The following is a 26,916-nucleotide window of genomic DNA, read 5'->3' on the forward strand; positions in this document are numbered from 1 at the left end:
GAACGTGAATTAGCTAAGCCATTAAATTATTACTATCTTATGGTTGGTCTGTTTCATCCTATTTGTGTAGGTTTTTGTTTTTTTTTAAACTTGGGTCCTATTTGTCCTCCGTTACTCCGTTTGCCTGCTGTACTGGTTAGTCAGGGGTAAGGCGCTTCAGTAAAGGGCACCGGTGACTATGTGCCGCACTGTAAGTCAGTTTATTGTACACTTCGTTTTGTTTTGTTTTACATAAACTGCAGCTAAGGTGATGTGACTAGTGATAGTGATAGCGTGCTCTAGCGTTCGTGTTTGTGTGTAGACGATCTACCAAACCTCCTTGTCAGCGCGGAATCGGCAGCGAAACCGGCAGAGGTTCCGTAAGCCGAACAGTATAATAATAAATGTGAATATGAGGGCTAAAATATGTATTAGATATAGAAAGCTGGCCGAGACAGATCAGATGTTGACGAGCGCAAACTTAATTCAGGAGCATTGAACGCTCTCTCCCTGATTAAACAGCAAACTCGAAAGTAAAATTGTAAAATGTAATCACTACTCAGTGGGATCGGGCGCAATCGGTGTATCGGTGTGTGCGTTCAGGATGATACGTCAAGTGTAAAGGTAGCGAGACAGCAGTAGCATAAGAATAATTTAATTAATAACTAACAGTTTTACGTGCCGAGGGCAAAGAGTCGAAAGAAGATCGAGTATCGAGGAAAACCGGCGCAGCTACGAAGAAGTATCAAACAGACACGCATACAAAAAGAAGAGAGGAAACATTCTTCTCGGATCGTACGAAAATTTGCAATACCGATCAACGTCACTAGGAAAAGTGTTTGCGTAGCTTGGCAGAAGCAAACGCGCGTTCTTATTCCAGTAGGTCAATCTCCGGAAGGGAAAAATGTGAACGATAGTATCGCTTGCATTTTTCTCGATTCTCACTTCAAAACGAGTCAGGTTATGCCTGTGGGTGTTTGTAGGTTTTTTCTGTGAAAGGCGGCCGGGTGAGACAACAGATTCTCAACAATGCATTCGCACGCGATATTCGACGGCCGCCGCCGCGGTCGTCTGCAATGATCGATCGAATACTGAACTTGGTGTGTGTGTTTCGCTGATAAATGGGTATGATTGATCGTCAGCGCTATGTAGATTAGATGGTGATGCAATGGTTCGATGCTATTTTAAGTCTATTTAAGTCTACGTGTATAATATAGTATACGGCGCCGCTGACGAACCAACGAACTTCCCTCAGGGGGAGTGCGGCGGGAAATAGGGAGGGAGAGGCAGAACTGGAGGGCACTAAAGATCGTGCCGCGGAATATTTACCTTGCGGTCAAACAGAGAAAAAGCAAGCACGCTACTGTAGCTGTTGCCCGCTAGAGATCGCAAACAATCTGTGGTGGAATTTAAAGCCGGGCGCACTGGAACGCTGCTAACGATCTTTATGGCGATGATAGGATGGTGGTGATGTTGGAATCGACGATGGCGAAGGAACCAATCTAAGAGAAACAAAGCTCGCTGTGGTGAACCGATTAAGAGGAAACATTAAGAGAACAAAACAACAAACTACACACAAAACCATGCGAATCGGTGACTGGAAATCACTGAGATATTGATAAAAGTAAAACAAATGGGTGAAAAATAACGGTAAGAAGGAAAACCAACGGTGGGGCGTAAGAGAAATATGCGTAAGGAAAAAACAAATTATATTACGACGAGGAAAAACAATATTTGTAATTACTATTATTGATACATAAAAAATATAAATACACTTAGTTTTTTTTTAATTAAAAATAAAATTGAGAAAAATTTAAAACAATACCATGTTTGTCGTTTCATGTGTGTGTTGCATTAGATTGCACTCTGTTCATTTTGCTGCATCTATCCTGGATCTGTCGGTAACGCTTGTCGTAGTCACGCTGGCCATGGGCTCGGGTCGGCTAGTTTATCTAAAGCCTTGCCCTCTTAGAATCGGGAAAAGTTGTATGTCTTCTAGCAGCGTATTTCAAATGTTTTGACAGCTATGTCTTTAGTAAACATTCGACTTCAGGTGCTGAAAGTTTCATCTTGGTACGCGGAGGTTATAGAAAGTTATGCTTAATGGAACTCGAAAAAAGAAAAATAGTTCTGCACACTCACGTCGAGGACCCCACGTGGTCTGCTTTAAAAATCGCAAAAAACTAAAATTCGCAAAATCAACTGTATATGCATTTCCGGGAACACAATACCGTAAACTGAAAGGTTCAAAGTAGGCGTCGTAGTGGAACATACGACCGGCAGCTGAACTGGAAGGTTTTGAGATCAATCAAGGCTAATCGTGGACTTTCGGTTCGGGATATTGCAAAAAATATGGTTCCAGCAGAAATACTGCCCAGAGGATCTGTCTACGAAGAGGCTTCTGTTCTTTTTTTCAATCGAAAATTATTGGGCAATAATCAAAAGGAAGTTGAAGAAGACTGGAAAGGTGATGCGGGATGCTGCAGAGATGGCGAGAAATTGGAACAAATTAGCCGCTGAGGTGTGGACCAGAAGATGTGTGCAGAAAATGATGGCACGCATTCCAAAGAATGTTCTCGATTTCATCCGACGACCGACAGAATAAATTTCTGAAATTCTTCTCTCAAAGTACAATAAAAGTACCTTCATTTTAACACTTTGACATGTTTCCTAAGTTTACCCCAAGATAGAGCTAATACAGTTGTTCTCGATTCTAAGTGGGCCATGCTTTAATTAGTCGAGTTAATAATTCTAGCATTAATTGTAGCCTCCCAACGTCAAATTAAAAAGAAATGGTTATGCTTTAGTCGTTGAAATGTTTTTTTAATTTTTATTGATCAAATTTATAACATTTTTCATCCAGTTTAACCTATGAAATCGGCTCACTCTGCTGCTTCGCGTTGTCGAGCATTAAAAAATTAAAAAAATATATAAATAAATACTTCTTCTGCCCGTCGTCGTTGGTGAACGTGTTTGCGAATGGAATGGCGGGTATCTTGTAGTGAATGTCATGTTTCTACTTGTTAATGAGCGCGAAATGAGTGAAACGGAGCGCGTTGCATTTATTTGTCTACGGCCACCGTCTTGCAGCAAGCTGCGACCTTTGTATCCATGGGAAGTGCAATTGCACACTGAAGAAAGACACAGGCTGAGTCATCGGTCAGATCAGCGACAACATCAAACGTCAGTGAGCAACATTAAAGGCGCGCGCGTGAAGATCGAAGCCGGTTTTTCGCGAATGGAAATCGAAACGCGATCGGGGGGAGGCAATCGTACCTCGTGGTCCGTGAAAATAGCTTCCGCGTAACGGAACCGGTTGGGTAACGGTAGCCCCGTCAAGGGTTTGGCGTCAGAGTGGCAGCGAAGAAAAGTAAACCCGGCCGTGGGGGGAAAGGCAAAATGGAAAAACATAACACCCTCATGATCGCGAAATGCTGCGCGCGCCCCTTTTACACCCTCTGCGGTGTGCGGTGGGGAAGTTTTCACTTTCGCCTAGCATCAGCTGGACGTGCGCCGCTTCAGCGCCCGGAACGCCAGCATCGCACTAATTTCGATACGTTTGATTCCATTCCGAAGCAATCGAAGCATCTGCACTCGAGTGTTGTTTGACGTCGGGAAGGGAAGATAAGTGTGTCTCTATTAAAACATAGATGATCATGCCAGGGAGGGGGGCTGTGACAACAAAAACCTGTGTTCCATCCGCCCGCGTTCGGCGTCCCCACTACTAGTAGCCGGCGAAACTGAAGGTTTGCTGGGACGCCCTAAAGTCACCGTAATTGTGGTTGGCGGCCACCTCGATCTCGCCACTGTTGATCTCGTCCTCCGAGGACGCGTGGGAAGACGATCCCTTGCCGTTCGCCTTGCCGATCTTGGCCTGCAGTGTGTGATGGCCGCTGCCGCCGCCGTGCAAATCGATCGATTGCCCGACGTGCACGAGCGGAACGGCGGCGTGTGCGGCCGCTTCGGCCGCATTGTTCTGGGCTTCCTGCGCCGAAGCGGCCGCCTTGTGGGCCGCTTCCTGGGTGGCTTCGAAGTCGACGCGTGCCGAGTTCAGCTGTTCCTCGATCGATTCAACCCGCGACTTGGCCGATCCGACCATCTGCGTCTGCGACGCCAACTCGGCCGCCGCCTCACTTGCGCTCTGCTGCGCGTGTTCGGCCGCAACCTGCGCATTGTTGAGCGCACTGGTCAGTACCTGCACGTGGTTAAGCGCCTGTTGGGCTGCGTGCTGAGCCGCTTTGGCCGAACGCTTCGCTTGCTGCAATTGCTGAATCTCGGCATCGAGTGCCTGGTGGGCCTCCAGATTCTGTTGCTCCAGACCCTGCAGGAGCACGTGTTTGCCGGCCAGGGCCGCTTGCGCCGTGGCCGCTGCCTGCGACGCTGCCTGCGCAAGTGTGTTTTGAGCCACGTACGCAGCCTGCTTGGCGGCTGCGTGCTGATTGGCGACGGCTGAGTTCGCTTGGTCCGCGGAACCCTGTGCAATGGAGCGCAGCCCACTGCCCGCACTGTAACCGGACTTTGGCGAGTAGCTTCCGCCTCCGCCGTACCCGCCGCCGCCGCCGCTGTTTCCGCTCCCCAGCGAGGTGTTGGAGTCGTAGTCGTAATCATAATCCTTCTTCCGATCGACCGTACGGCCCGCGGTGCCGGCTGGAAGTGCAAAGAGAGCAGAGACAAAGCACCGCACGGAGCATTAGACGGAGCACCGGTTACACCGACCGCACTGACCACCGCTGCCTCTCCCTTACCGATGCACAGCAGCGCTGCCACAGCAAACGTTGCCAGAGGGACGAGTTTCATGGTGAGCTTTTTGTGTTGTGGACCCGCACAGAAATGGACGACTCACGCGACAGTGACAGTGAAATGCTAGGAAGCTGTGAACGAAGACGGAACTTGTCAGTGGTGTCTTTTTGCGCGGGCGAGCGAAAAAGTAACTGAAGCACCACCGCAACGGCGCCTTTGGAGGGTAAATATTTGATCGTGAAAACGCTCCCGCAACCTGTTTTGGATCGCTGCCACTGACGATTTGCGTTGGCCGCTGCTGGTGGCTTCGGTTGCGCAACTCTGGCGTGGTATTCCACGGGGACATTTGCTTACTTTCAAATCATTCGGGCCGCGCACTTGTGCGTTGGAAAACCGGATGAGATAATGCGGGAAATTGCAACGCGCGGTGTGTGAGCGTGAGGCGAGCACGATCATGCTCGATCAGAAGATGGATGAAAGCCCATGTTCGAGAGCTAGTGTTTCCGCACAATTTATTAGATTTAGAGCGTTGGGATTTGCGCAACTGTCCTTTGCAAATAACATACGTGAGGTAATACAGCTACTGATACGAGCTGGAACAAATCCATAACTCTTCGCTAACTCTTTGCCCATTAGATGTAAAATGATCATAAATTAGTGAACGATCGGATCAACAAAAAACTGTAGCTGTGGGGCGATGCGAAAGAAGCCACGCTTCACGCTCCGGTACGACGGCAAGTGAAGTGGAAAAATGAACAACATTAAAGCTAAGTGTCCATTTCAAACGGACCACGTTGTTGTACTATGGCCAACCGTTTATGCGATGCACCTTACCTCAATTGGTACCGTGAATTTGTGAACCTTCCAGAGAGGCACTTCCTACAACCAATGCCGATGCTGTAATGGGGTGGTCATTAACTCATCGCCCTGTGTTGGCGCCATTGTGCAAGAAATTTCGTAATCGTCGATTTTTTCAAAAACTATAAGATACCCCGATGATCTACGGTTCCGATTCGAGCATCAATCGAGATCAGTTTTCAAAGCTCGAAGGGTCGTAAACAACTCAACTGCACAAAATTATGGAAATTAGCAGCCAACGGGCGGCACAGTCACGGGTGAAGACAAATCAAATTAATTAATTTTATGTCGCTGCATTGAATGTGCCGTGTTTAACATGCTCACTGGCCCCCATGCGGCTCACTTTCGCTCGTTTCACACATCGGACGATGAAAGCACACAAACCATAGCGGCCGGCCATGCGGTCATGCGGCCTGCCGAAGGATGGCACCATTTTTCGATGGACATTTTTGTGCTTTCTTCAAAGCGTTAACACTGCAGGACACACTCCGTACAGTGGTTCCCTTGCGCACTTTCACCTTCTTCCCCTGCCAAGGATGGTGGCCAATAATAATAGAGAAGCTGTGTTTTTACTGCTACCGAAATGTTTCACCAGCCCCCGGAAGTGTTGGAAAAAAAGGAATGGAGTGTTGCAAAATAAAATTGTTTGATTTTTGGTAGCCACCTTTCTCCAAACATGCCGTAAAATGTGTGCCGCTCTCTCTCGCTCCCCCGCTACGCTCCCCCGCTATGGTTTCGTTTCATTGACTCCTGCTTGATGAATAAATTTTGGAAATTGTTGCATAATTTTCCGGCGCTTTATCTATCTATTTTCACGTTTTACAACACGCCAAACACGGGGGTCGGCGAAATGTGCGTTCAATGTGGCGTTTCGATCGATCCGTTTCGCCACCGTTATAAAAACGATTTTCCAAAACGGCCACGGTGCTCGGGAAAAGCATATTAGCGTCACTCACAACACTTGGACGCTCATTAGAAATTAGTTAAACTCCTCAACTGAATGTTGATATGCCGGAAAGTGGATAATGGTGCTAATGTGCGAACATCTAATAGCCTGAAACTAATCGATAGGGCGTTTCGAAAAATAAAATATTCGTTCCAGCCTGTTACAAAACCATCGCAAATGTCCGGCGCCCTATAAACGGGGGACAAACAAATTCATGTCGAAATACGGCTACACGGCACGCTGATGGCGAGGCGGTAATAAAACAATAAAGTTTGACCAATCTAAGCCTGTCTTTACCGTAGTCCGAACCAAATCCAAACTGCATATCCGAACAATAAATGCCTCAACATACTGTAAATGCAAATGTCGAACCCGTTCCGTTACGCGGATAAAGCAGTCCGAAACGGGATTTCGAGCATGGTTCACATAATTGGCACACATTCTAGTCCGATGGAGCCCATCCGAGAAACTCCTGTCCCCTACGAATTGTGACTTTAAAAGCCATCCAAAACGATGCAAGGCACAAAACGTTGTCCACCTGTCTAAAAGGTGTTATGTTTTTTGGGGACACAAACGTGTTTGAAATTTCGGTTTTACCTACCACACAAGTGCACTTAAATAAACACACACACAGACACACGGACACTTGGGGTGTACTGTACTTTCGAAGGTTTCACAAACGCAGTTGACGCGGTCAGATTTTCAACTACTATATCCGTCACGATCGATCGATCCAGTGAGACCAGAACGAGGAAGTTGGCAACCCGGAGACACGCTAGCCGACGAGACCGACGATTTTCGCACTTTCGATACGGGACACACAAGGGTACGACGACGTCTTGGCGAGCGGACGAACGACTGGTTTCTGATGTCCATCCAGCCCCGCTGCGTGCCGTTTTATAGATCCACGCGAGCGGCCGACGATCCGGTCTCTGTATGCCGGCACCGAATGGCGGAAAGGGGAGAGATTTTTCGGAGTCTTTTGTTTTGCTTCGCTCATTTTCCCTGCCCGCGTCTCTCTGACCGCGTCCCGGAGCGTGCTGCGCCTTCGACTTCGGTTTAGCTCTATATTTTTCTTTTCTCCCAACTTTCCTGCAGACCGCAACCATTTTCCGCGCAGCTGCAGGCCGAAAAGAAGAGGTTTTGGGGCTGGTTTTTTGTTTTGCTTGTCCCGAGACCGATCGGAGTCTCTTTCCAATCTTTTTCCCCGTGCCTTTCACCACGCCCGGCTGGACCAGCGGTCCGATAGGAGATTTGATCGGTGCCCGGCCAGTGGCACTCGTGCGGACTGCGACCCCCACGGGGAGGGCTGGGACACGGTGCGTGCCGAAAGGATTGGCCGAATTTGGCGCTACACATTTGCGCCACGTCGGATTGAGACATCGGCAAATGGCCATTGTCACGTGGATAAGTGCGTTGCTCTTAGCATTTCTCCATGGTTTTGAAGGACCTTTTGGAGTTTTTTTATGCGCTTGCTTGTGGTACTTGGCGTTCAAATGGTTTTGGTTTTCTCGACCGAAAGGCCACACACTCGGGTACGGCTCGAAGTGTTTGGGTTTTTTTTTACTTTTCCCCATTTCGCCGGAGATTTTTCGCGAGTTTGGTTCACTTCCTCCCCGGCGGGGGTCATTCCGATTGTTAGCGCACGCGACGCAACTTAATGCCCATCGCGGTATCCTTTTCCTTAATTTCTAGCCTGCCGCAAAGTTGGAATTTTCGGCGGCGATTTTAGGCCATTTGCCCGTCGCAGGGATTTCCACTTTCGCTTTCAGGGGTGGTTTCTTTTGCGTTACTGTTTTTCCCGCGTTAATGTTTTCTACGGTCCGCCAGTCCGCTCCGGAGGTGGCCGTCGATGATTCATTTGCGGCGATTTATGTTGGGCGCACAGATTGATGGTTAGGCAAAGGGATAAACATGAGATAAGAAGAGTTGTGGAGATGGCGTTCGGCCGGCGTTACATGAATAACAGTCGGCTCATCTTCAGCTGTGTGTTGCGCAACGGACGCAAACGTTCGAGAGACACGCGGTGTGCCTCGACGAAAAACCCACGTGCTGCCGTGCTGGGGGCCTAACTTTAAAACTCTGCCTCGCGGTCGAGTAGGGTGATAAGATGGTTTCTTTCGTCTTCGCGAACTGATTCCGGCAGACTGTGAGCTTGCTTCTGATTTCCGGACGTTTACACGCTAAACGGTTTTCGCAAGGACCGAGGAAGATAAAGGTAACTTTTGCGTTTTTTACGGTGTTTCATCGTAAATTATGTTTTTTGCTGCCTTAATCTCTGCAAAGGGTGGCTGAATTGTAGCAAAGGGAAATTTGCTTAAATTCAAACCCCAGTCACTCGATTGCCGGTTAACCTCGAGTTAAGAGTAATCTGCTTTTTATTCAACTCCATTTCTGGGAGATTAAGCTTTTAAGCTATTTTTAAGCTATATTCTAATATAGCGCAACACTTACTTTTTCTCTTACAGCAACGTAATTTTCCAGACAAAGTGTGGATGAATAAATGGATCGCTGAATACAAGCTGCAATTAGAATGCGCAATCATTTTCGCGCCGGTTCATTTCGCGAAATGCCCAACTACGGCTACGTGGGACGAGATAAAGTGGTCGATGGTGCCTGATAAAAGCAACAAAGATTGAAGAAAAACTTCAGGATTCTTTCGCGCTAGCAACAGAATTGGTCACAGCTAGGGAACTATCCAGAGGTGTTGAAATCGTTTCTACATTTCACTTGCAGCTGTAAGCTGAGGTTGCCTCTGAATTGCCGTCATGGTCTATGCTTGAGATGATAGAACGATACAACAATTGAATCAGAGCGCCAAATTTATTGCAAAAGTTTCTCGATTGGTTACAGAGGTTTGTTACTTGGCGAAAGGTGTTGCTACATTTTTAATGCTTCTAGCCATTGCATTGAAGGGTCCAATTCGAATGTTGAGTTATCTATTAAGACTTGTCGAGAAGACTGGCCGACCCACGAAGTTCATTCAGCCTAAAGCTCTGTTCCCTAGAAATCCATTATGTTTGCGTGAATTTCAAAACTTTTTTTAATATGTTTCTGGTGGTCCGATTTGCGTCAAATATGCCTCTCTGATAGAAGTCTTGGTCCATCTTGACGAAAAACAATAGTGTTTTCTATTTCCATAATATTAGTGTTATATTTCCAATTTTTTATCACTCAGGGATCTTTGCAATGGATGAAAAAAGTGATGAGTAAAAAAGGCGAGGACGTTCCGGCGATGCTGCGGATCCGCTCTCCAGCGGATTTCGATTGAACAGCCCGGCTTCCATTTGAACACGCCGGACTTGCGGCGTGTCAGGATCGGCGTCGACAACGATCCATCGACGGAAGGCTCGGCTAACGCGATAACTAACGGCTTAACTCGATCCACCTCGGTCCCGTACAGCCGCTGATGGTGGCTGCCGGTCACTGGGAGGTTGTCCCGTGAGACATTGCGTGTGAATTCCGTGGACATCGTGCTCGATGCTCCTTGTCCACTGCGAAGATAGTGGAAAAACGAAAGAAGAAGAAAATATAAAAAATACAAGACAAAATTTTCGGAGTAGAGTAAAATCGACGATGAGCAAAACTTGTCCAAGCCAAATAGCTGTCAAAAATTTACTTAAATTTTTTTAAAATACTATGACGAACATCATCGTTCGAAGAGTGGTCGACTGCAAATCGACGAAGGGTTACGCCACTAATTAAATGCCTTAAAGCAAATTATGAAAATTCATTAGTTTTTGCTTTTTTTAGTTTAAATCGTAGAGAAACGGACTGGGCCGTATTTACAGAGTTAACTTTTCCTGGTCAATCGTAGTCTTCTGTTGTTCTGCTGTATTCCCAATACAAGCTGCTGCTGACAACTGTTCCATACGCAAATGGCAAATGATTTGACTGGGAATGGCCAGATCGGAGGACAAGTTGTCGATCGGACGACTGCCCGTCGGGAAGTATGCAGCCAGTCCAATAAACTAGAAAGCTTACGGTTTGGGCTAGTAAAAGTTCTGTAGCTTTCATGAAAACGTGGTCTACGCTGTTCGCGTACGCTCGTCGCCGTTAAAGTGCGAAAAAAAATAAAGCGAACTATCGAAGGGCGGTGGCAGTTTAATGCGCAAATTAATTATATGTATGTCCAGCCTTCGCACCTAACGACTAACTTGTTGCTATTTTGCCCGACGTAATTGTTTCTAATAAATGAGCTGCGCCACTGTGTGGCGTGAAATGTAAACACAGCTCAATCTTCCGTATTTTGAGGGCTCGCGGAAAGCACCGATTCTGAACGAGCCCTGCGTAGCGTGAGGTGCATTTTGATTAATGCTTTGCCCTGTGGAGCTTCCGAGTGGTTTTTCGTTTTCCAAAGAATGGTCCAAGAAATCGAGGAAACCATCGTCGAGCGTTGCGCAACTCACGAAACACGCGCACGCCGCGATAATGAGGCGCGTCGGCAAGGATAACTTGGCCACCGTCAAGAGATTGGGTGTTAGTGGTGCTTCCTTAGCGCGTTCGGTAAGTGGCCGGCCGAAAGAAAATGTCTATTCGGCAAGCCATTTATTTGGCTAACAGTGGACTGCCGGTGGAGTCTGCTTTCGGAGCGTTTGAGACTATCATCCACCTATCTATCGCGCCCCGGCGCGTCGGACGGACAATTATTCACTCCAACTGGAGTTCGCATTCATCTTCACGTCATGCTGTTCGACCGGACCGGAAGACAATGGCCGAAGCGTGGCACTCGAGTGTGCGGTTTACGAGCTTGTCCGGTTATGTCATGGCGAAGCGCCATGCTTTCGTCCGATTTGGCCGTGCCGTGCGTCCATCCATGCCTGGCGGCAGCAGCATCGGGGCCCTTCGGGAGCATTTGATTGGATTCAGAGCAGATCACATCTGCTGATAGCGTTCAGTTTGATGTTTGTTGCTTTTTCCGACAACCATCAACAGCTGAAGAGTAGCAAAACGGAGATCCAATGATGATGATTCACGTGATCAACTCCACTGAACGTCCACCTGGCGTCCGCGACAGCACCGAAACGAACGCTGCTCGGAAATTAGCTATTATGTCTCTATGCTACCCAAAATTTATATTTCTCGGCTGATTGATTGATTGATTGGCTCGAGTGCTCGTCATGTTGGAGGCGATTATACCCAAAGTTGCTTGCAAAGGATAATTCGTTTACGGGGTTCGATTTGATTATTTTCTAGTTAAGTTACCGCAACTGCAACAAATCCACCAATATGCATCTTAATCGTGTAATGGTCATCCAGAGGCCTTACTTTCCCTATTTGCCATTGCTGGTAGGGAAAGCGACATTTTCATGTAACAATCACAGGAACGGTCCATTATGAGCCATGATAGAATGCGAATCTGTATTCTCGGCCAAAGATTGTAATACTAAGGGATCTTACTAATCGGCGAGATTCCTGGATATTCAGTTGCATTCTTAGTATTCCCACATAAATTATAAATCCTATTGAACAAATCCACGAACTCCTAGCATACCCAAAGCTAGTGAAACAGCTGTGATATTACATAGTATGCAAGAAAAATTATGTTCTTAACTAAAGCATCAATAGTGCCTTCTAGTCAGTCGTAGACGAATGTAGGTATGTTTTGTCTATGCAAACACACCTTAAAGGCAATAAAAAGCCTTACATCAGTGTTCAAGATTCAGTTTTCATATGTTCCACCAAATATTTTCCAATGTTGAAAAAAGCTTTCCGAGCACTCATAAAACTATAGAATTTGGAGTAAATGGTCTTTTAACTATTCTTAAATTTATGCGCTTCTTTCTTTTGGTGTATTTTCCTCTGTTAACGCTTTTGACATCAAAGTAACGGCAATTGTTTAAAGCGTTTACTATGCCAAATGCTGAAACGTCAAACCGATGCCCGAAACGTCAAACCGGTGAATGTAAACTAACGCTCATTCGCAAAACATTTCAAGCTTTGTTGTGCCGATCTAGCCAAGTTTTGAAACTCTACCACGATTTTATCGCCGTCGCCGTCCAGTTGCGAGTCCGGAGGCGGAAAGATGAATGTGATCGAACAGTTCAAAGCTACGACCCTAAGCCATTCAAAATTGGCCCCACATTTCATCGAGTTGAACCCAGTGGAAAATGGACAAGTGGTAAGAGGCGTAAAGACAAGGTGGATTAATGCGTACATTGAGAATTACTAATGTGTTCTCGTTTCGCTGAATAGCCGACGGAACATTTGCAAAGCACCTCACGGCAACCGTTCGGTTCTTGCGACGTACACAAAACGAGCATCCTGCAATATAGAGTGCTGGCGGAAGGCGATGATGTGAAAACGGTCTACGAGCTGGCCATAAAGCTACCACCGGTAAAGTGTTAACCAGCTTTGCCTCCAAACGTTCACTTGGGCCTTTCATTGTGAGGAACCATTCGTTTTTTTTCAGAACATGGAAGAGGAGTACTCGGCCGGAGATACGATCGGAATACTAACGTACAATTTACCCGGAGAAGTGGATTACGTGCTGGATCGGTTGCATTTGCTGGCTTTAGCCGACACACCGTACGAGGTGAAGTTGACCAAGCCGATCAAAAAGAAGAACCCCGAATTGCCGCACTACGTGCCACGGTTTGTCACACCACGGCGCCTGCTGGCCGAGTGTCTCGACATTCGCATTACACCGCGCAAGGCACTGCTTCAAACGCTGGCCGGCTACACGGCCGATGAGTGTGAGAAGCGATTGCTGGAAATTCTTGCCTCGAAGGAAGGCTCCAACCTGTACAATGAGCTGATCGTGAAGAACGAAATGAACTTCCTGCACGTCCTGCGTTACGTCGCCAGCTGTCGACCACCGTTGGCCGTGCTGGTGGAACACTTGCCTCGGTTGCAGGCTCGCCCTTACTCGATCGCCAGCTACGGTCGGGAGCACCAGTTTCGCGTCGTGTTTGCGATGCTGAACGAGGGACGCGTGGGGCTCACGACACACATGCTTGAAAGCAAACTGCTGCACCCGGGACGCTGGGACAAACATCTGTACATCTACTTGCGCCAAATGTCGCCCAGCTTCCAGTACCGCGACGAGGATCTTGAACGAAATGTGATCATGATTGGTCCTGGGACGGGACTGTCGCCATATTTGAGTTTTTTGGAATTTCGGAAGATGGCAAAGGCCACTAACGGTGGTAGCGGTGGCAACCGGAAGATGAAATTGGGAGCAGCTTGGTTGCTGACGAGCTGCCGGTATCGCGACCGGAACTCATTGTATAACGAAGAACTGAAGCAGTACATTCAGAGCGGTGTTCTGGACCAGCTACACGTGGCATCGTCCCGCGATACCGACAGTCGGTACAAGTTCGTGCAGGACATCATCGAAGACCGGAAGGAGGAATTGATAGAACTGCTGTTGGAGGAGAACACGAAACTCTACCTGTGTGGTGAGGGACGTACCATGTTGCCCCGCATTCAGGACACAATTGTAACGTGTATGAGTAAGGTTAAGGGTATGCCCAAGACGGAAGCAGCCACTCTGCTGGGAGAGTATAGGAAGGCAGGCAAATATTTGTACTATTCCATGATACGGTATTGAAACTGGCACACCAGGAGCAGTGTTCCCGAGTGAGCATTTCAATAAAGTATTTTACTGTGTAGAAAGTACCTTCGTCTCGACGACCAACTGGCACCTTTCTGCGCACAAATTTTGCGTCAAGTTTCAGTTGCACGGTCCAAGATTTAGCAAGATTTTATTTAGGCACTTTCTTCTTCAGCTGTCTGTACATTTCGATGACACTCTGCTGGTCTCGCTCGATCTTCATTCGCGTGGCCAATGGAAGATTTTTGCGCTTTCCCTTCAGATCGATTTTCACGGGGTGGGCTGTGCCTTTCGGTTTTTGCTTACCGGGCTGCAACGCCTGCTCTTCCTTTTCTGTTGACTTTGGATCCACCAGTGCGTGCAGCAGAAGTGGCTTGCTAGCCGGCTGATATGAGTCAATAAGAAAAACGCGGTGTCAAATGGATTGAAAAAGGGGAAACTGCCAATGACAAAATACATACCCGTAAGCCACCCTCTTGTTTGCCGGCACGACGTGGCAGGGTGTTAAGAGTAGGCGGCCCGTTTACCACTTCACCGAATGCAACATTATCGTACTGATACTCGCGGAGTAACAAATCTTCCTCGCGACGTTTGCGCTCTAGCGCTTGGTGCTTCTTTTGGGTCCTCTTTTCGTGCATGGTTGGCTTCCGAGCCTTTGTTGCATCGTGCGCCTTAGAAACTTTTTTAGCTCCTTTGCCTCCCTTGGCTTTCTTTAGCTCTTTTTTCAGCATATCATCCACGTCTGTTCCTTTCCGCTTACGAATGTGGATCGCTCCGGTACGCTCGTCGCGCTCTACTTCGATGCCAAACTTTACCCCAAACTTGACCTCGCTTTCAAGTTCCTGCTGGAGTGCAGTGGCACGCCCAAGGAACGATTGTTCGGTTTCTTTTTTCTGCTTCTGTATCAGCGTACTGCCGACACGTATTTTTGGACGCTCGCGACCCCTGGCTTGTGGGGCATCGTTGGAATCGCGATTCGAGTTATCCTTGAGCTGTATGAAGCGCTTGAACGAGTTAGACACTTCTTGTACATCGTGTTCCTTTGGTGGATTATTGATCTTATCCTTAATGCTGAAGCGAGTAAATAATAAATGAGCGATACCAGCGACGCGGGACGCAATGACCGTGTACTTACGCTGCCTCCTTTTCGGCTAGACGTTTCAGCGGATCCCGCACCCCGTGTCTTCTAGGAACGGGAATCTTCCTATGAGATGGACCGAATCTACCCATGGTTGTGAACTGCACGTATTTTTACGGTACTTTAAACGTTTTATTTAATGAAACATCCGGCGTCTAAACCGAGCGTAAGATCGTTCCACGAGTTTCAGCACAGTAAACAAAATTAAAATCACATGCGTTTCGAGCTGTCACATTTACCAAACAGTCCCTTTTGTGCTGACAGCGCCCCTATGATAGCCTTTTTCGAAAATACATTGCGAGTTAAGATTCAATCATAATTTTATTTCACAACTGATTCTGAGTTTTTGCCTGTTATATTATGACTTTTTTCAACTAACTCTTCATTGGTGCCACTAAATGAAAGCGCGTGTACAACACGAACGGAGGAAGGAAGCAGTTCTTGATATTTCGCTAACGAACTTGACCAAAAACCTCTTGGCTCAACCTGTACGAGAGTGATCTTAACTACAAGTAATCACCTGCTGACAGCATTTCGCTTTTGACAGCGCGCAGTGTTTTGGTTACTTTTCCCCAACAGTGCGATCGGATTAGAAAGAATAACATGAAAAACCAGGAATTGCGAGATATTATCACACGATATGAGGGAAGAACATTAACTTTGCCTCCTGCGCCGGTACCGTTTATAAAATTAGAAGAAAGTGATGTAAGTATAACACCCCATATCAATGCACAGGCAGCATTTTCGAACCACTTTTCTTTCTTTCTTTCCACAGGAGAGTGTTTCGGTGCCGGCTGGTCATCTACAGGCCACAGCGACGCAACCTTTTGAGGTAACGAAAGTTCTCGCCGGGACTGTTTCACGCATCAACACACTGGCTGAAGGAGAGGATATTAAACCGGTATACGATGTGGAGCTCGGGAATTTCGGAAACACCGGACACCGCCATTGGCCTGGCGATACGATCGGGATTTTAACTTACAATCTGCCACAAGACGTTGATTATTTGGTGGATCACTTGGGTTTACAGCATAAGGATACAATGGTGTGCCGGGTAGAACTAGACCAAAGCTCTTCGAAAAAGGCGGCCAAAGTTCCTCCGTTCGTCCCGCGAGTGGTTAACTACAGACGGCTTTTCGGCGAGTGCCTTGACCTACGGGCTGTACCGAAGAAGGTAATTCTGGCATGGTATGGGATGGCCTTTATTCGAGCAATATTGTTTATCGGATTGGTTTCTTCTTTAGTCGTTTCTTCGAGGGATGGCCCCATATGCAACGGACATGGACGAGAGACGGTTCCTTGAAATACTTTGCTCAAAGGAAGGTACCGCAGAGTACGAAAAATATATTCTTAAGCAAGGGAAAGGTTTCCTTTCAATTCTAAGGCTGGTCCCATCTTGTAAACTTCCCGTAACCTTGCTCGTAGAACATCTACCCAGGCTGATGCCTCGGCCCTATTCGATAGCCAGTGCGTACCGTGAGGAAGCGAACCCTGTGATTCGTATTTTGTTCTCCCACAATACCGGCGAACCAGGCATCACGACCACTTACTTGCGCGGAGTACAGCGTAATGCGGTCGTACACTTTTACTTTCGGCACAGCAGTGAGTTCGTTTACAAAGATAGTGACTTTGTCAGCGATATTGTAATGATAGGAACCGGAACCGGAATTTCTCCGTATCTTGCATTTCTCGAGCAACGTGCAGCTTACCGTCGACAGGGACGCCCTATCGGAAGGGCCGAGCTGATCGTGGGATTCCGTTACCGGGATCGAAACTACTTATGTCAGGAGGAGATTTTACAATACCAGCAAATTGGTGTATTGGACGCGTGCCATGAGGCATTCTCTCGGGATGGGGACTCAAAGTTTAAATATGTTCAAGATTTCGTAGCAGCAAACAAAGTTTTGATCGAGCGTACGATAGATCAGAACGGTATATTTTTTCTTTGCGGCGATGCAAAGAAATTTCTCCCACAAGTTTCGGAAACTTTAACGCGAACAATTGGAAACGCTGGACAGTGTACGGAAAGCAGTACTAATGTGAATACGTTGAAAGTTGCTGGGAAATATCGAGAAGATGTTTGGTTGTGAACTTCAATTCTGTCACAAAGTTGTTATTCGGATTAAAAGAATATCATGACATAAAGTTTTTCTTTCTTTAATTACCCGTTTTGGAAATCTTGATCTTGTTATCAATATAATCCGAATAGTTGCCGTTAAAAATATTACACAACGTTTTACACACGATATTCCATACCACTTACCGTAGCGCAGTCGTCGGAATGAACTCAGGGTTTCGGATGGCGGTCGAAGGTGGAAATATTCAACAAACAGAGAATTTGCTCTACAAATATTATATTTTAAACATAGACTTGTTCCGTCAGTTTATTGTAGGATAGTACAAAAAGCTTCATTACAATATGTATGTTTTTGCAACCAAACAGGGTGGTGTTTGTTGTATATAAGCGGTGTCAGGTATAATAAAAAAATCAATACATTCCTAATACCGTCTAATATCCTATCCTCACTACGTCTACGACAAGATGCGCACGGGAAGGCAATGGTAATTTGTGATAGAAGTTGCAAATACTTTTTCATCATATGTGCGTCTACTGAGCGTTGCGGTTAAATGCGGATTGCACCCGAACTGAATAGTCCTCTCAATTGATGTATAAAGTTGGTGCTGTGTGCTTTACGAACACACCATCATTCTAGTCCAGAAGGAAAACGATAGCTTTAGTTGTTGAAATGGTATCAAACGATATTTGAATCCTAAGGCCTCCTTCTTTACACTATGTTGTGATGGTATCTATCTTCCGGTCGATTATTTACATTCCATTCATCGTACGCGCACGAATGCAGCGGTTGGATGCGAATTTCGTGCCTGCCTGCAAATCACTGTATTTACAACACTTCGATCAATGATAGTTTTTAAAAGACGTTGTTTCAAAATTCAAGCACTATTTGCAGGGACGCGCGACGACGTTATCGATAAATTTTGTTATGGCTGTCGTAACTTTTAGCATACTGTACAAAGATGATCTTATTGCAGAGCACTTTTGAAGGTAGCAAATCCATTCTCTTTATCTCTAGCCTTTTTTGCAACAACTTTGCACTCTTTCATTTGTTTCTCTCATTTGCCAATCGACTGTTGGCTGGCGTGTTGCTTAAAAAATAAATTTTCCTATGGTATTGCCCAGTACTAATTTCCTTAATTTCGTGCACCTCGTTCCCTGCTCGGTCTTGCGATTGGTTCCCGGTTTTGCTGGGCGTTATCGCGCTGCTACCACGCACTTGTGGTGGCAACTGTTTCGTGTGTTCCGTTTTAGTTGGCAACATTTCACTCGGTATGCTTTCGGTTTATGCAATCGCCACGCCGTTGTAGCGGCGTGGCGGAAGCCGGTATTCGATTTGTGTCAGTGTTTTCATGCCCGTCCGGTTTCGTGGCCGCAAACAACATGTGTTGTTGTTGTTCCAATGGGCACCTTTTTCTTCTTTCCGACCATTGATTTTTCAAGAGAGATGTTAAAAAATATGAAATATATAGGGCCTATTACTTGTTTTTATACCTTTCAGTCTTCGAGTATATTGTCGATGTTCGTTTTAGAGTTTGATTTATCATTTTTCAAAAGCATCACATGCAGTATCTATCTCCTTTTTTACTACAAAAGTTACAAAAATCTGTTACTCATGCTACGCTTATTTGCATCCATCTAAAGCTAGTCCATAGTACACTCCTTCATTGATATCAATGCACCAGATTAACATCAGCAGGGAATACACAATATGTTTATGGTTCGCAATATAGTGCGATTTTATCTTATAGGATAAGATAAAACCGGAAATAAGTGACATAACGTTTGCGAGCAGACTGAATGAGGGTGAAAGAAGTTTGGACTTTTGTGGCGATCGAGGGCCCGTAGTCGTGCCTCAGTTATCTGATAAGGGTGTTGATAAATGGAAGTGAGTTCAGCACAGGGAGACGAAATACGTTCTGCCCAAAACCCATTATTAATTTGTTCACTTGGGTCAAAGAAGTGCCCTTCGTGATGATGCGTCCCGTGGGGTTGTCGCGTGTGGTGCAGTCGTGATTTTGTTCGGGTTATCGTGCCCAGCTACTTTTTCACTAGCTTAAATTAAACTACGTTACTCTGTTGTGGTTCTGCCGCTTCGGATGGAAGCCACACGTGGTGAAACAATACGAAGAAACGGTATCGCCATGGAACGGTTCCGTGCTGTACACACGAATACGCGTGTAACGCACAGGGCACAATGAAGAAACAGTTACTGGTACCACGAGGATATCCCGCTAGGGAGATTGAGGCCTTCCTATTGTGTCCCGCGCGCTTCTGTCGTGACACTTTGACTTTGACCAAGACAAAGGGTATAACTGCTGCTGGACACATACCACGTACATTAGAAGGCCGATAGGTTTGCTGAGTCTTGCCATAGTTCAGCCAACAGCATGTGAATCAAAAGAACGCAGCATGCTGTGGAGGTAACAATCTGTCATTGCACTTGCCCACCGATATCCAGTGTACTGAATGTGTGTCTGTCTCCTCTTCACCAGCAACAGCAAATCGTCGCAAATCTCGTTACAGTGACAATTTGGTAAACTGTTTTCCTTCGCGCCACGGTTGCATGCGCTCGAACTTGAGGTCAAATTAATTTACATTGACTTCAACGATGATGGAGAAGAAGCTACGCCCATGTCCCTGCCCATGATATACCTTTCTTAAGGCCCGTTTACACGTAACGATATATCTGAACGATGCCTTGTATGAAACCAATTGCAACGATATATCGTTACGTGTAGACAGCAAAAAAGTACCAATTTGCTTGTATACGACCAGATTGGCAGATCAAAAAAATTGAATGCGCCGAGCATCAAGTTCGGTCCAATCTCCATACATGTGTGCGTGTGCTGACGGTGGATAGACATGTGTGCGTGTGTTGATGGCGGTTTGACATGTCAATATTTTGGTTTTAACGCTTCATTCTGTGCCATTCAATATGGCGGACTTCGTTTCTCAAGGTTCGCGCGAGATTTTAACTGAACTATTAACGATTTACGAAACTCTGCCATGTCTTTGGCAAGTAAAAAATAAAGAGTATAGTGATCGGAATAAAAAGGCTGAGGCATACGATGTTTTGCTTCAAATATATCGGAAAATCGACCCCAACTGCACCAGGGATACCGTGGTGAAAAAAATTAGTAATTTCAGGATTGTGTACCGCAAAGAATCTGCGAAAGTAAGAAAGTCAGCAGCATCAGGATCTGCAGCAGATGAGATATACAAGCCACGCTTGTGGTATTATGATATCCTGCATTTTCTGCGGGATCAAGATACCCCGAGGGTCTCTAAAAACAACATGGAAGACTCTGAAATGATTTCAACCGAGGAAGACGCTTCTGAGCACCTTGAAGATAACAGCACAGGTTTCCGGAACTATTTTACTCAAACACGGCTTCGAAATTGCAGTGGAAAATTCTAAGTCCTTATAGCTCCTTCCCGTAGCTAAAAATCGTAATGTGGCCGATATTCTCTCATGGGGAGAGATCGCTTGCCGCATAACCGTATCTTGTTTTGCAATGTACGGAGTCACCATATTTAGTAAATCTGTGTACGTTTCCACGTTCATCCGCATGTAGTTCCTCCAATCGTTTGGTTCGTTTTCCAATTCACGCAAAAGTTTAACGTGAGAATAATTGCCTCGCTTTAAAAGCCATTCCCTCGACCACCGTGACCGATTAGTACTCTTGGTACGTTCTTTTTTTGCCTTTTAACAGAAACGCACCATGCCAAGGCAGACAAACACAGTGTTTCTTCCATGGCTGTTTCCATGACACTGAAATCTGCGATTGCAAATCGAAACGATACATCGTGGCGTGTAGACGCTCCACCATGGCTACGATATATCGTTACGATTAATCTGATACAAGGCATTGTTCAGATATATCGTAGCGTGTAAACGGGCCTTTACGCACGTATGATCTTAAGTAGTAGGCTCAGGGAATGTTCAACGAGTAGGCTCAGGGAATGTGGGTCAACGCACCGTAAATAATGGTGGAACACACCATTGGGCCGATTATCAATTATAAAAGGTCCGTAAAATCGAATCTTTATGATTTGCTTTACAATAAAGCAACTTTTTTGCTATTTTGCTAAATGCTTTGTGCGGTGCCCAATTTAACAATGAATCGAACTCGACCATAATTAAACGAAAGCCAGATGAAAGAACCAATCGCCTTTAGATGTTGACGGTTAACACAGGGTAAAACACAAATACATGTCAATTCCAACATACTAAGGCCTTTATCGTAAGATATAGTGAGCTGTTGTAGAAGATGCTTGTGACCTTGAGCGAACCGGTTGTTCTACGAATGGTCTACGAATAAAATCCGATTTTTACCGGTTGAGTAAAACGTTACTTGCAAGTCTAGCACGTGTCTACCACAATGGAAGAAGGTTTCGTTGACAGACCTCAGACCAGTGCTCAGTTTTCCTCACTTCACATACATCTTCATCCTCGATAACCGGACCAGAGCGTAGTTACGAGGGAGGGATCCCACTGATGGCACTGGAGTTTATTACACCAGTGTCGCATTTCTCTCCATCCTCACGATAACAGCCGTCCGGTCGTGATGATGACTCATCGGGCTACCTTTATGCAATGTTTACGTCGGTCGCACTGGATGCCGGTGGCTTGTATTTTTTGTTTCGTCTCACCCATACCGGGATTTGGGAAATCAAGTTGACTCATAGGTATAACCAGCCACCATCCCTCTATTTACCAAGCCGTATCTCTGGCGCTTAACTGTCCCCGATGTGACTTTCGATTCATTCGTGTCTATTTTGAATGTTGAGAAAAGTGGAATGTGTTGATGGAATGCAGTGCTTCTTGAAGAATGCTGGATTTTTCGGTTGTAATTGGTTTAGTAAAATTTAGTTTGTAATTGTTTCTACTTGTAACTGGCCTCGTTGGTTTACGGGTAGGTTTTCGCTCATCTCTCTCGGAGAGCCAGGGCTTAAAAATCATAAATTCCAGGTCGTCGCATAGCCTAAGGGATCATAAAGAAATCAGCAAACCAAGCGACAGACAGGCAGCTCCGCCGGGAAGCATATTTATGTTTTCGTCCACAATTTATTTTTAACATTCAGCACACACACACACGCACTCTTTACGACCGGTAGACTGTGGTGGCTGTAGCACAGCAGAGCCAAACCCACGAATATTTGTTCCACAATATCTCCAACTTAAAAACGGATCATTACAGAGGAACTCTACGATGATCGCTTAGCACATGCAGTGGCACCGGCAACACATGGACGTCGACGCTAATGTACACACGCGGTCTCTTTCGCCGGAAACCATCGTACCACATGATGCCCTCTTAACGGTAGTGTTACTCACTTTCTCGACATTGCAGTGGCCCTTCATCCGGGTTGGCGGGCATAGGAAGTAATCATGGTCGACTTCTTCGTAAGTCTGTCCTGGCAAAAAAGGCGAGAGCCAATAAAAATTTGTGAACATTCGCCAGGAGGAAGCTCACGCCTTGGTTCGCCTAGAAAGGCCAGGGTACCGTAGACACAAAACAAACCGACCAGCGTGATTTTCCTCAATGAGATGTAAATTGTAATAGAATAATTCCCGTCGCAGTGCGCTTCTGTGGCTTGTGCACAGGGCTGCTGCTCAGTTCCACTGCTTGATTGAATGCAGTTTCTGTTCGCGTTTCGTCCTCTGAACCTGAGCTGGGTAAATGATGGAACGGAACGCAGCGCACCATCGATCACATGGACATGCAGAAACGCTGGAGGACGACTGGCTCCCCTTCCTTTGCTGCCAACTCAAGGCATAAGAGCGTCTGGGCTCATAATGGGTACGTGCCGAAGACGTCGGTGGCCGATTCAATCAACGGGTGAGGTTGAATGAGGGAGGTTGTTCAAGCGCACACACAACAATCGGATCGCTCGTTGTGTGTGCGTACGAGGCGCGACGCATGTTGTTGCCTTTCGTCGTATGGCCGTGTCTGCTTGGTTCCGGCTAATCGCAAAGGAACATTACTATCTGACTGTCTACTTTTGTATTTGCGCAAGCACACTGCGACCATAGGGCAGATTGGGTGTGTGCTGAAGAGCCGTTTTTTAACATTTTCAAGCACAGCCACACACATCCCAGAACGGGTCGTTGCTGGAGTGCTAATCTTTTTTCTGTCACTTTGTACTGTAAGTTCCTCTGCATCGTCATGATTGCATATTGAACATTTCAGGCGTTGGTTACAAGAACAGTCGAAAAATGTGCAAATTTTGAGTTTGTTGATTGTAATTTACGATTTGATCTTTAGTATAAAAACATTTGTGTCTGTCTCGGGACGGAAACACGGGTCGAAGTAGTCAATGACTGCGCCAAGTAATGGCGCTTTCATATCCAAATTCAGTCTTTTCGAAAATGCAGAAGCGATTTACTTCCCAATGGGGATTGCGAAACAGCAAAAACCGATAGGCGAAAGGTCTGGGAAGGCCTGAGTCTAAGAAGGCCTAGGATTACAGGACATGTTTGAAACGGAGGGAAAAAAGAGAAAACCAGTTTTGTTTCCAGCAGAGATACCGCTGGCTGGCTGGCTGGGACTGTAACCGACACAAATTGAATACCAAATACCGAAAACTACCTTCAGCGCTTATCAATAACATTGGCGGTAACGTACGCCGGCCCGTGTGTTATCGATTTGCTTCGATTCTGCGGAGGTTTCGTAAGCTCTACTTTTCTTATCTTTAAGCTTCGCTGACTAGACGGGTGCGTTACTGCTCTCCATTGGAACAATGTGCTCGTAGTGTATGTGGCAAAACCGCCGATTGAATATTCCGCGCCCATCAGTAGTAGATCGTCGTGTTTTCGTCTTCTCCTCCAAGAGTGTTCGCAAAAAAGGCACTAAATCTCACAGCCACATACGGCAAAAATGTATACGTTCTATCGAAACTTCTCGGGCTCTGGCTAGTTTCGCTCTGCTTATTTGCTACTGATACAATCTACAATTGTGTCGTTCTTCATTGCTTACCTCGGTTCTTTAAAAATAGCTAATATGAAAAAAGCACTTCATACCGGCGGCATAGCTGGATAACGGTTCAGTTGTCTCGCTTCAACAATCTCCGGGCGGCTTTGATTAGCGGTATCAGCGTCCGTAGCTCCATACAGTCCTGCAGAAAGGGATGACGCAGTAGCTCGTCGGCGGAAGCCCGCATGTCGACCTCCACCTGCAAGCAGCGGTCGAGGAAGTCCTTCAGATTGTCCGACAGCTTGTCCCAGCTCTTGATGTCCGGCCGACCGTTCGCCGCGATCAGGTACAGCGCCCGCAGCGGTGCCTGGTTAAGGTACGGTGGCTGACCCTCGATCATCTCGATCGCCATGATGCCAAGAGACCAGATATCGACCTTCTTGCCATACTGCTTCCTCGTGACGACCTCCGGTGCCATCCAGTATGGCGTGCCGACCATCGTCTGCCGCTTCTCGTCACCCTCGATGTTGGCACAGAACCCAAAATCGGTGACCTTCACCGACCCATCCATCCCCATCAGCACGTTGTCCGACTTGATGTCCCGGTGGATGATGCCCTTCGAATGTAGAAAACTGATGGCCAGCAGCACCTCTCGACATACAGCCGCGATCTGGCGATCTTTCATCACCGTCTCCGTCACCACGTCCGTCAGCGGGCCACCGCCCATGTACTCGAGAATGACCCACAGCTGATCGACATCCTCTAGGTAGTACGCCTCGAGGAAGTTGACCAAATTTTTGTGATTAAAATCCTTCAGCACGTTGATCTCATTCAGTATCGATTCCTTCGACGACTGGTGCTTCATGTCGATCGTTTTGATCGCAACCTTTTGGCCGGTGTTCCGATCGAGCGCAATAAACACCACTCCGGAAGCTCCCTTGCCTACTTCGACCGTTTTCTCGTACCGTTCCAGCGGGTCGTTTAGGTTGCAAATTTTCTTGAGCTCGTAGTACACTTGATCATCGCTTTTCGGTTGCCGGGCTTGCTTCTCCTTTGGCCGCAGTATGAGGTCGCCGTCGTGATCCAGCTCCCGGTCGAAGCTGTTGTTGTTGTTCACACTGGCGCCGATTTCGTAGGAACTTTGGTGCGTGTTGAGCGTCAGATGTGCATCGTTGTGAATGATCATCGTTTCCTTATTGCTTCCGGCGTCGATAAGATGCAGATTGTCCATGCCTTTGTACACCTTGCTAGTGTAGTTTTTCGGCTTCGGCTTCAGCAGTGGTTTCACCGGTAACGTCGCACTCTTTTTCGGCAAGGGTGGTGGGGGCGGTTGCGGTAAAGGTTCACTTTCCTCGCTGCTACCTTCCAGCGAGTCTTCACTTTTGTGCGTGTTCTTCTGGTCGAGATACTGGTCGATTGATTCCGTCTCCTCGTGGATCGCATCCTCCGTGATGAACGGCTTAAAGGGTTCCGTCGCTTCCTTTTTCTTGATCGAATAGCTGTAGAACTTGACCGCTTGGTACGCCGCCTCTGGGTTTTTGGTCTGCTCGTCCACCGTGATCAACGCATCGACCATACGGGACCACGACTTGGGCAACCCTTCCAAGTGGCCCGTTTGTTGGTTTTTGCTCACATGCATTCCGTGAACGACGTTGGTCGGAAGTCCGATTTCGGAGATTTTATGCCGCTCGGAATCTTTCGTCCGGCTGCGGCCGAAAATGTTTTTCATCATCTTGCTAGCTTTACTTGAAACTTTTTCAATGAAAGGGTTCACAGCACTTGATTAGTTGCAACGACTATCCTCTCTGCACGGAACAAAGACGTAACACGATGCTTCACTTGCTTCCAGAACTCAGTGCACCTTTTCGGTTTGGAAGATATCACGTACGTTATGTGATTCGTAGAAAACTTTTCGGTAATATTATGGCCAACGTAGCGTCGCGAAAAAGAAAATCATTCACTAAAGGCGGTTCCAGGCGGACTTATCTTGCTGGAAATACTTTCTCGGGGATTCACGCACGAACACGACCATTGATTCGTTTTGCTCGATCACTAACACCACCACAACCTGCTGCGCAGTCTGGATGACAATACTGGATCGTCAAAGACGATGATCATCAGTGCAGAAGCACAAGGCACCACTTCACAAATTACACCCCAATGGAGTTGTACGAAGTTTTCTTGAAGACGACCCGCGGGGCAAAGAGCTATGACGAATGACCATATCACCGCCACAGCCCCACAGAATTCGTATAACAATAAATGCACACACCGTTACGCACACACCCACACGCACTGAAATGGATGACTGTTAACAGATTGCTGCTCCATAAGCACACGAAGCGCACCACTCGACAAAAGAGCAACCGAGAACCAATCCAACTACTATTATCTCTAATAAAGTATATTCTATCTCAACTATTGTTGTTAATTTAAGTTTATCCAAACCCTGACACGAAACCTGCCCTTAAACACGAACGTCAAAAAAAAATTCTGGCTGCTGTGGTTGCTTTTATTAATTTTGCCGATTTTTGAACCAGACTTTGAACCTTCGAACCTGACATCGATACGATACGATACTTTGACACGCGCGTTGTTATATTGCTCAGTTCAATACTTCATAGACATACAATTCACATTACCTTAATAATTACTTTAATATACGCACTAGTTTTAAACCCAGCAAGTTTTACAATTTTACATTTG

At 46.5% G+C, this 26,916-nt stretch overlaps 5 protein-coding genes across 5 annotated transcripts; 2 read left to right on the forward strand and 3 right to left on the reverse strand.

Moving 5' to 3' along the window:
- Positions 1 to 3,703: 3,703 nt before the first annotated feature.
- On the reverse strand, positions 3,704 to 4,776 carry LOC128273712 (glycine, alanine and asparagine-rich protein-like). Its single transcript, XM_053011739.1, has 2 exons — positions 4,725 to 4,776; positions 3,704 to 4,626 (listed from the first exon to the last, which is right to left on the reverse strand). The coding sequence occupies exons 1-2, from the start codon at positions 4,774 to 4,776 to the stop codon at positions 3,704 to 3,706; spliced, it is 975 nt and encodes a 324-aa protein (XP_052867699.1).
- Positions 4,777 to 12,476: 7,700 nt separating this feature from the next.
- Positions 12,477 to 14,076, forward strand: LOC128273549 (methionine synthase reductase). Its single transcript, XM_053011541.1, has 3 exons — positions 12,477 to 12,644; positions 12,719 to 12,859; positions 12,936 to 14,076. Exons 1-3 carry the CDS (start codon positions 12,549 to 12,551, stop codon positions 14,073 to 14,075), a joined length of 1,377 nt encoding a protein of 458 aa, XP_052867501.1. The 5' UTR covers positions 12,477 to 12,548; the 3' UTR covers position 14,076.
- A 151-nt stretch (positions 14,077 to 14,227) lies between these two features.
- On the reverse strand, positions 14,228 to 15,354 carry LOC128273431 (uncharacterized). Its single transcript, XM_053011394.1, has 3 exons — positions 15,214 to 15,354; positions 14,540 to 15,149; positions 14,228 to 14,463 (listed from the first exon to the last, which is right to left on the reverse strand). The coding sequence occupies exons 1-3, from the start codon at positions 15,306 to 15,308 to the stop codon at positions 14,230 to 14,232; spliced, it is 939 nt and encodes a 312-aa protein (XP_052867354.1). The 5' UTR covers positions 15,309 to 15,354; the 3' UTR covers positions 14,228 to 14,229.
- Positions 15,355 to 15,800: 446 nt separating this feature from the next.
- On the forward strand, positions 15,801 to 17,700 carry LOC128271749 (methionine synthase reductase-like). Its single transcript, XM_053009376.1, has 3 exons — positions 15,801 to 15,921; positions 15,992 to 16,390; positions 16,461 to 17,700. Exons 1-3 carry the CDS (start codon positions 15,820 to 15,822, stop codon positions 17,304 to 17,306), a joined length of 1,347 nt encoding a protein of 448 aa, XP_052865336.1. The 5' UTR covers positions 15,801 to 15,819; the 3' UTR covers positions 17,307 to 17,700.
- A 6,640-nt stretch (positions 17,701 to 24,340) lies between these two features.
- Positions 24,341 to 25,942, reverse strand: LOC128273256 (serine/threonine-protein kinase PAK 1). Its single transcript, XM_053011192.1, has one exon. It carries the CDS (start codon positions 25,940 to 25,942, stop codon positions 24,341 to 24,343), a length of 1,602 nt encoding a protein of 533 aa, XP_052867152.1.
- Between the last annotated feature and the right edge of the window lie 974 nt (positions 25,943 to 26,916).

This window comes from Anopheles cruzii, chromosome 3, assembly GCF_943734635.1.
Source record: "Anopheles cruzii chromosome 3, idAnoCruzAS_RS32_06, whole genome shotgun sequence".
Lineage (NCBI taxonomy): Eukaryota > Metazoa > Arthropoda > Insecta > Diptera > Culicidae > Anopheles > Anopheles cruzii.

What these genes read in the sequence shown, in the direction of transcription:
- LOC128273549 (XM_053011541.1), top strand. Translation starts at nt 12,549, where the DNA reads ATGAATGTGATCGAACAGTTCAAAGCTACGACCCTAAGCCATTCAAAA. An exon ending in CAGTGGAAAATGGACAAGTG is followed by an intron (nt 12,645 to 12,718) that starts GTAAGAGGCGTA and finishes TTCGCTGAATAG; the next exon opens with CCGACGGAACATTTGCAAAG. An exon ending in TGGCCATAAAGCTACCACCG is followed by an intron (nt 12,860 to 12,935) that starts GTAAAGTGTTAA and finishes GTTTTTTTTCAG; the next exon opens with AACATGGAAGAGGAGTACTC.
- LOC128273431 (XM_053011394.1), bottom strand. Translation starts at nt 15,308, where the DNA reads ATGGGTAGATTCGGTCCATCTCATAGGAAGATTCCCGTTCCTAGAAGA. An exon ending in CTAGCCGAAAAGGAGGCAGC is followed by an intron (nt 15,150 to 15,213) that starts GTAAGTACACGG and finishes TACTCGCTTCAG; the next exon opens with CATTAAGGATAAGATCAATA. An exon ending in AACAAGAGGGTGGCTTACGG is followed by an intron (nt 14,464 to 14,539) that starts GTATGTATTTTG and finishes GACTCATATCAG; the next exon opens with CCGGCTAGCAAGCCACTTCT.
- LOC128271749 (XM_053009376.1), top strand. Translation starts at nt 15,820, where the DNA reads ATGAAAAACCAGGAATTGCGAGATATTATCACACGATATGAGGGAAGA. An exon ending in TAAAATTAGAAGAAAGTGAT is followed by an intron (nt 15,922 to 15,991) that starts GTAAGTATAACA and finishes TTCTTTCCACAG; the next exon opens with GAGAGTGTTTCGGTGCCGGC. An exon ending in TACGGGCTGTACCGAAGAAG is followed by an intron (nt 16,391 to 16,460) that starts GTAATTCTGGCA and finishes TTTCTTCTTTAG; the next exon opens with TCGTTTCTTCGAGGGATGGC.
- LOC128273256 (XM_053011192.1), bottom strand. Translation starts at nt 25,942, where the DNA reads ATGATGAAAAACATTTTCGGCCGCAGCCGGACGAAAGATTCCGAGCGG.
- LOC128273712 (XM_053011739.1), bottom strand. Translation starts at nt 4,776, where the DNA reads ATGAAACTCGTCCCTCTGGCAACGTTTGCTGTGGCAGCGCTGCTGTGC. An exon ending in GGCAGCGCTGCTGTGCATCG is followed by an intron (nt 4,627 to 4,724) that starts GTAAGGGAGAGG and finishes TTGCACTTCCAG; the next exon opens with CCGGCACCGCGGGCCGTACG.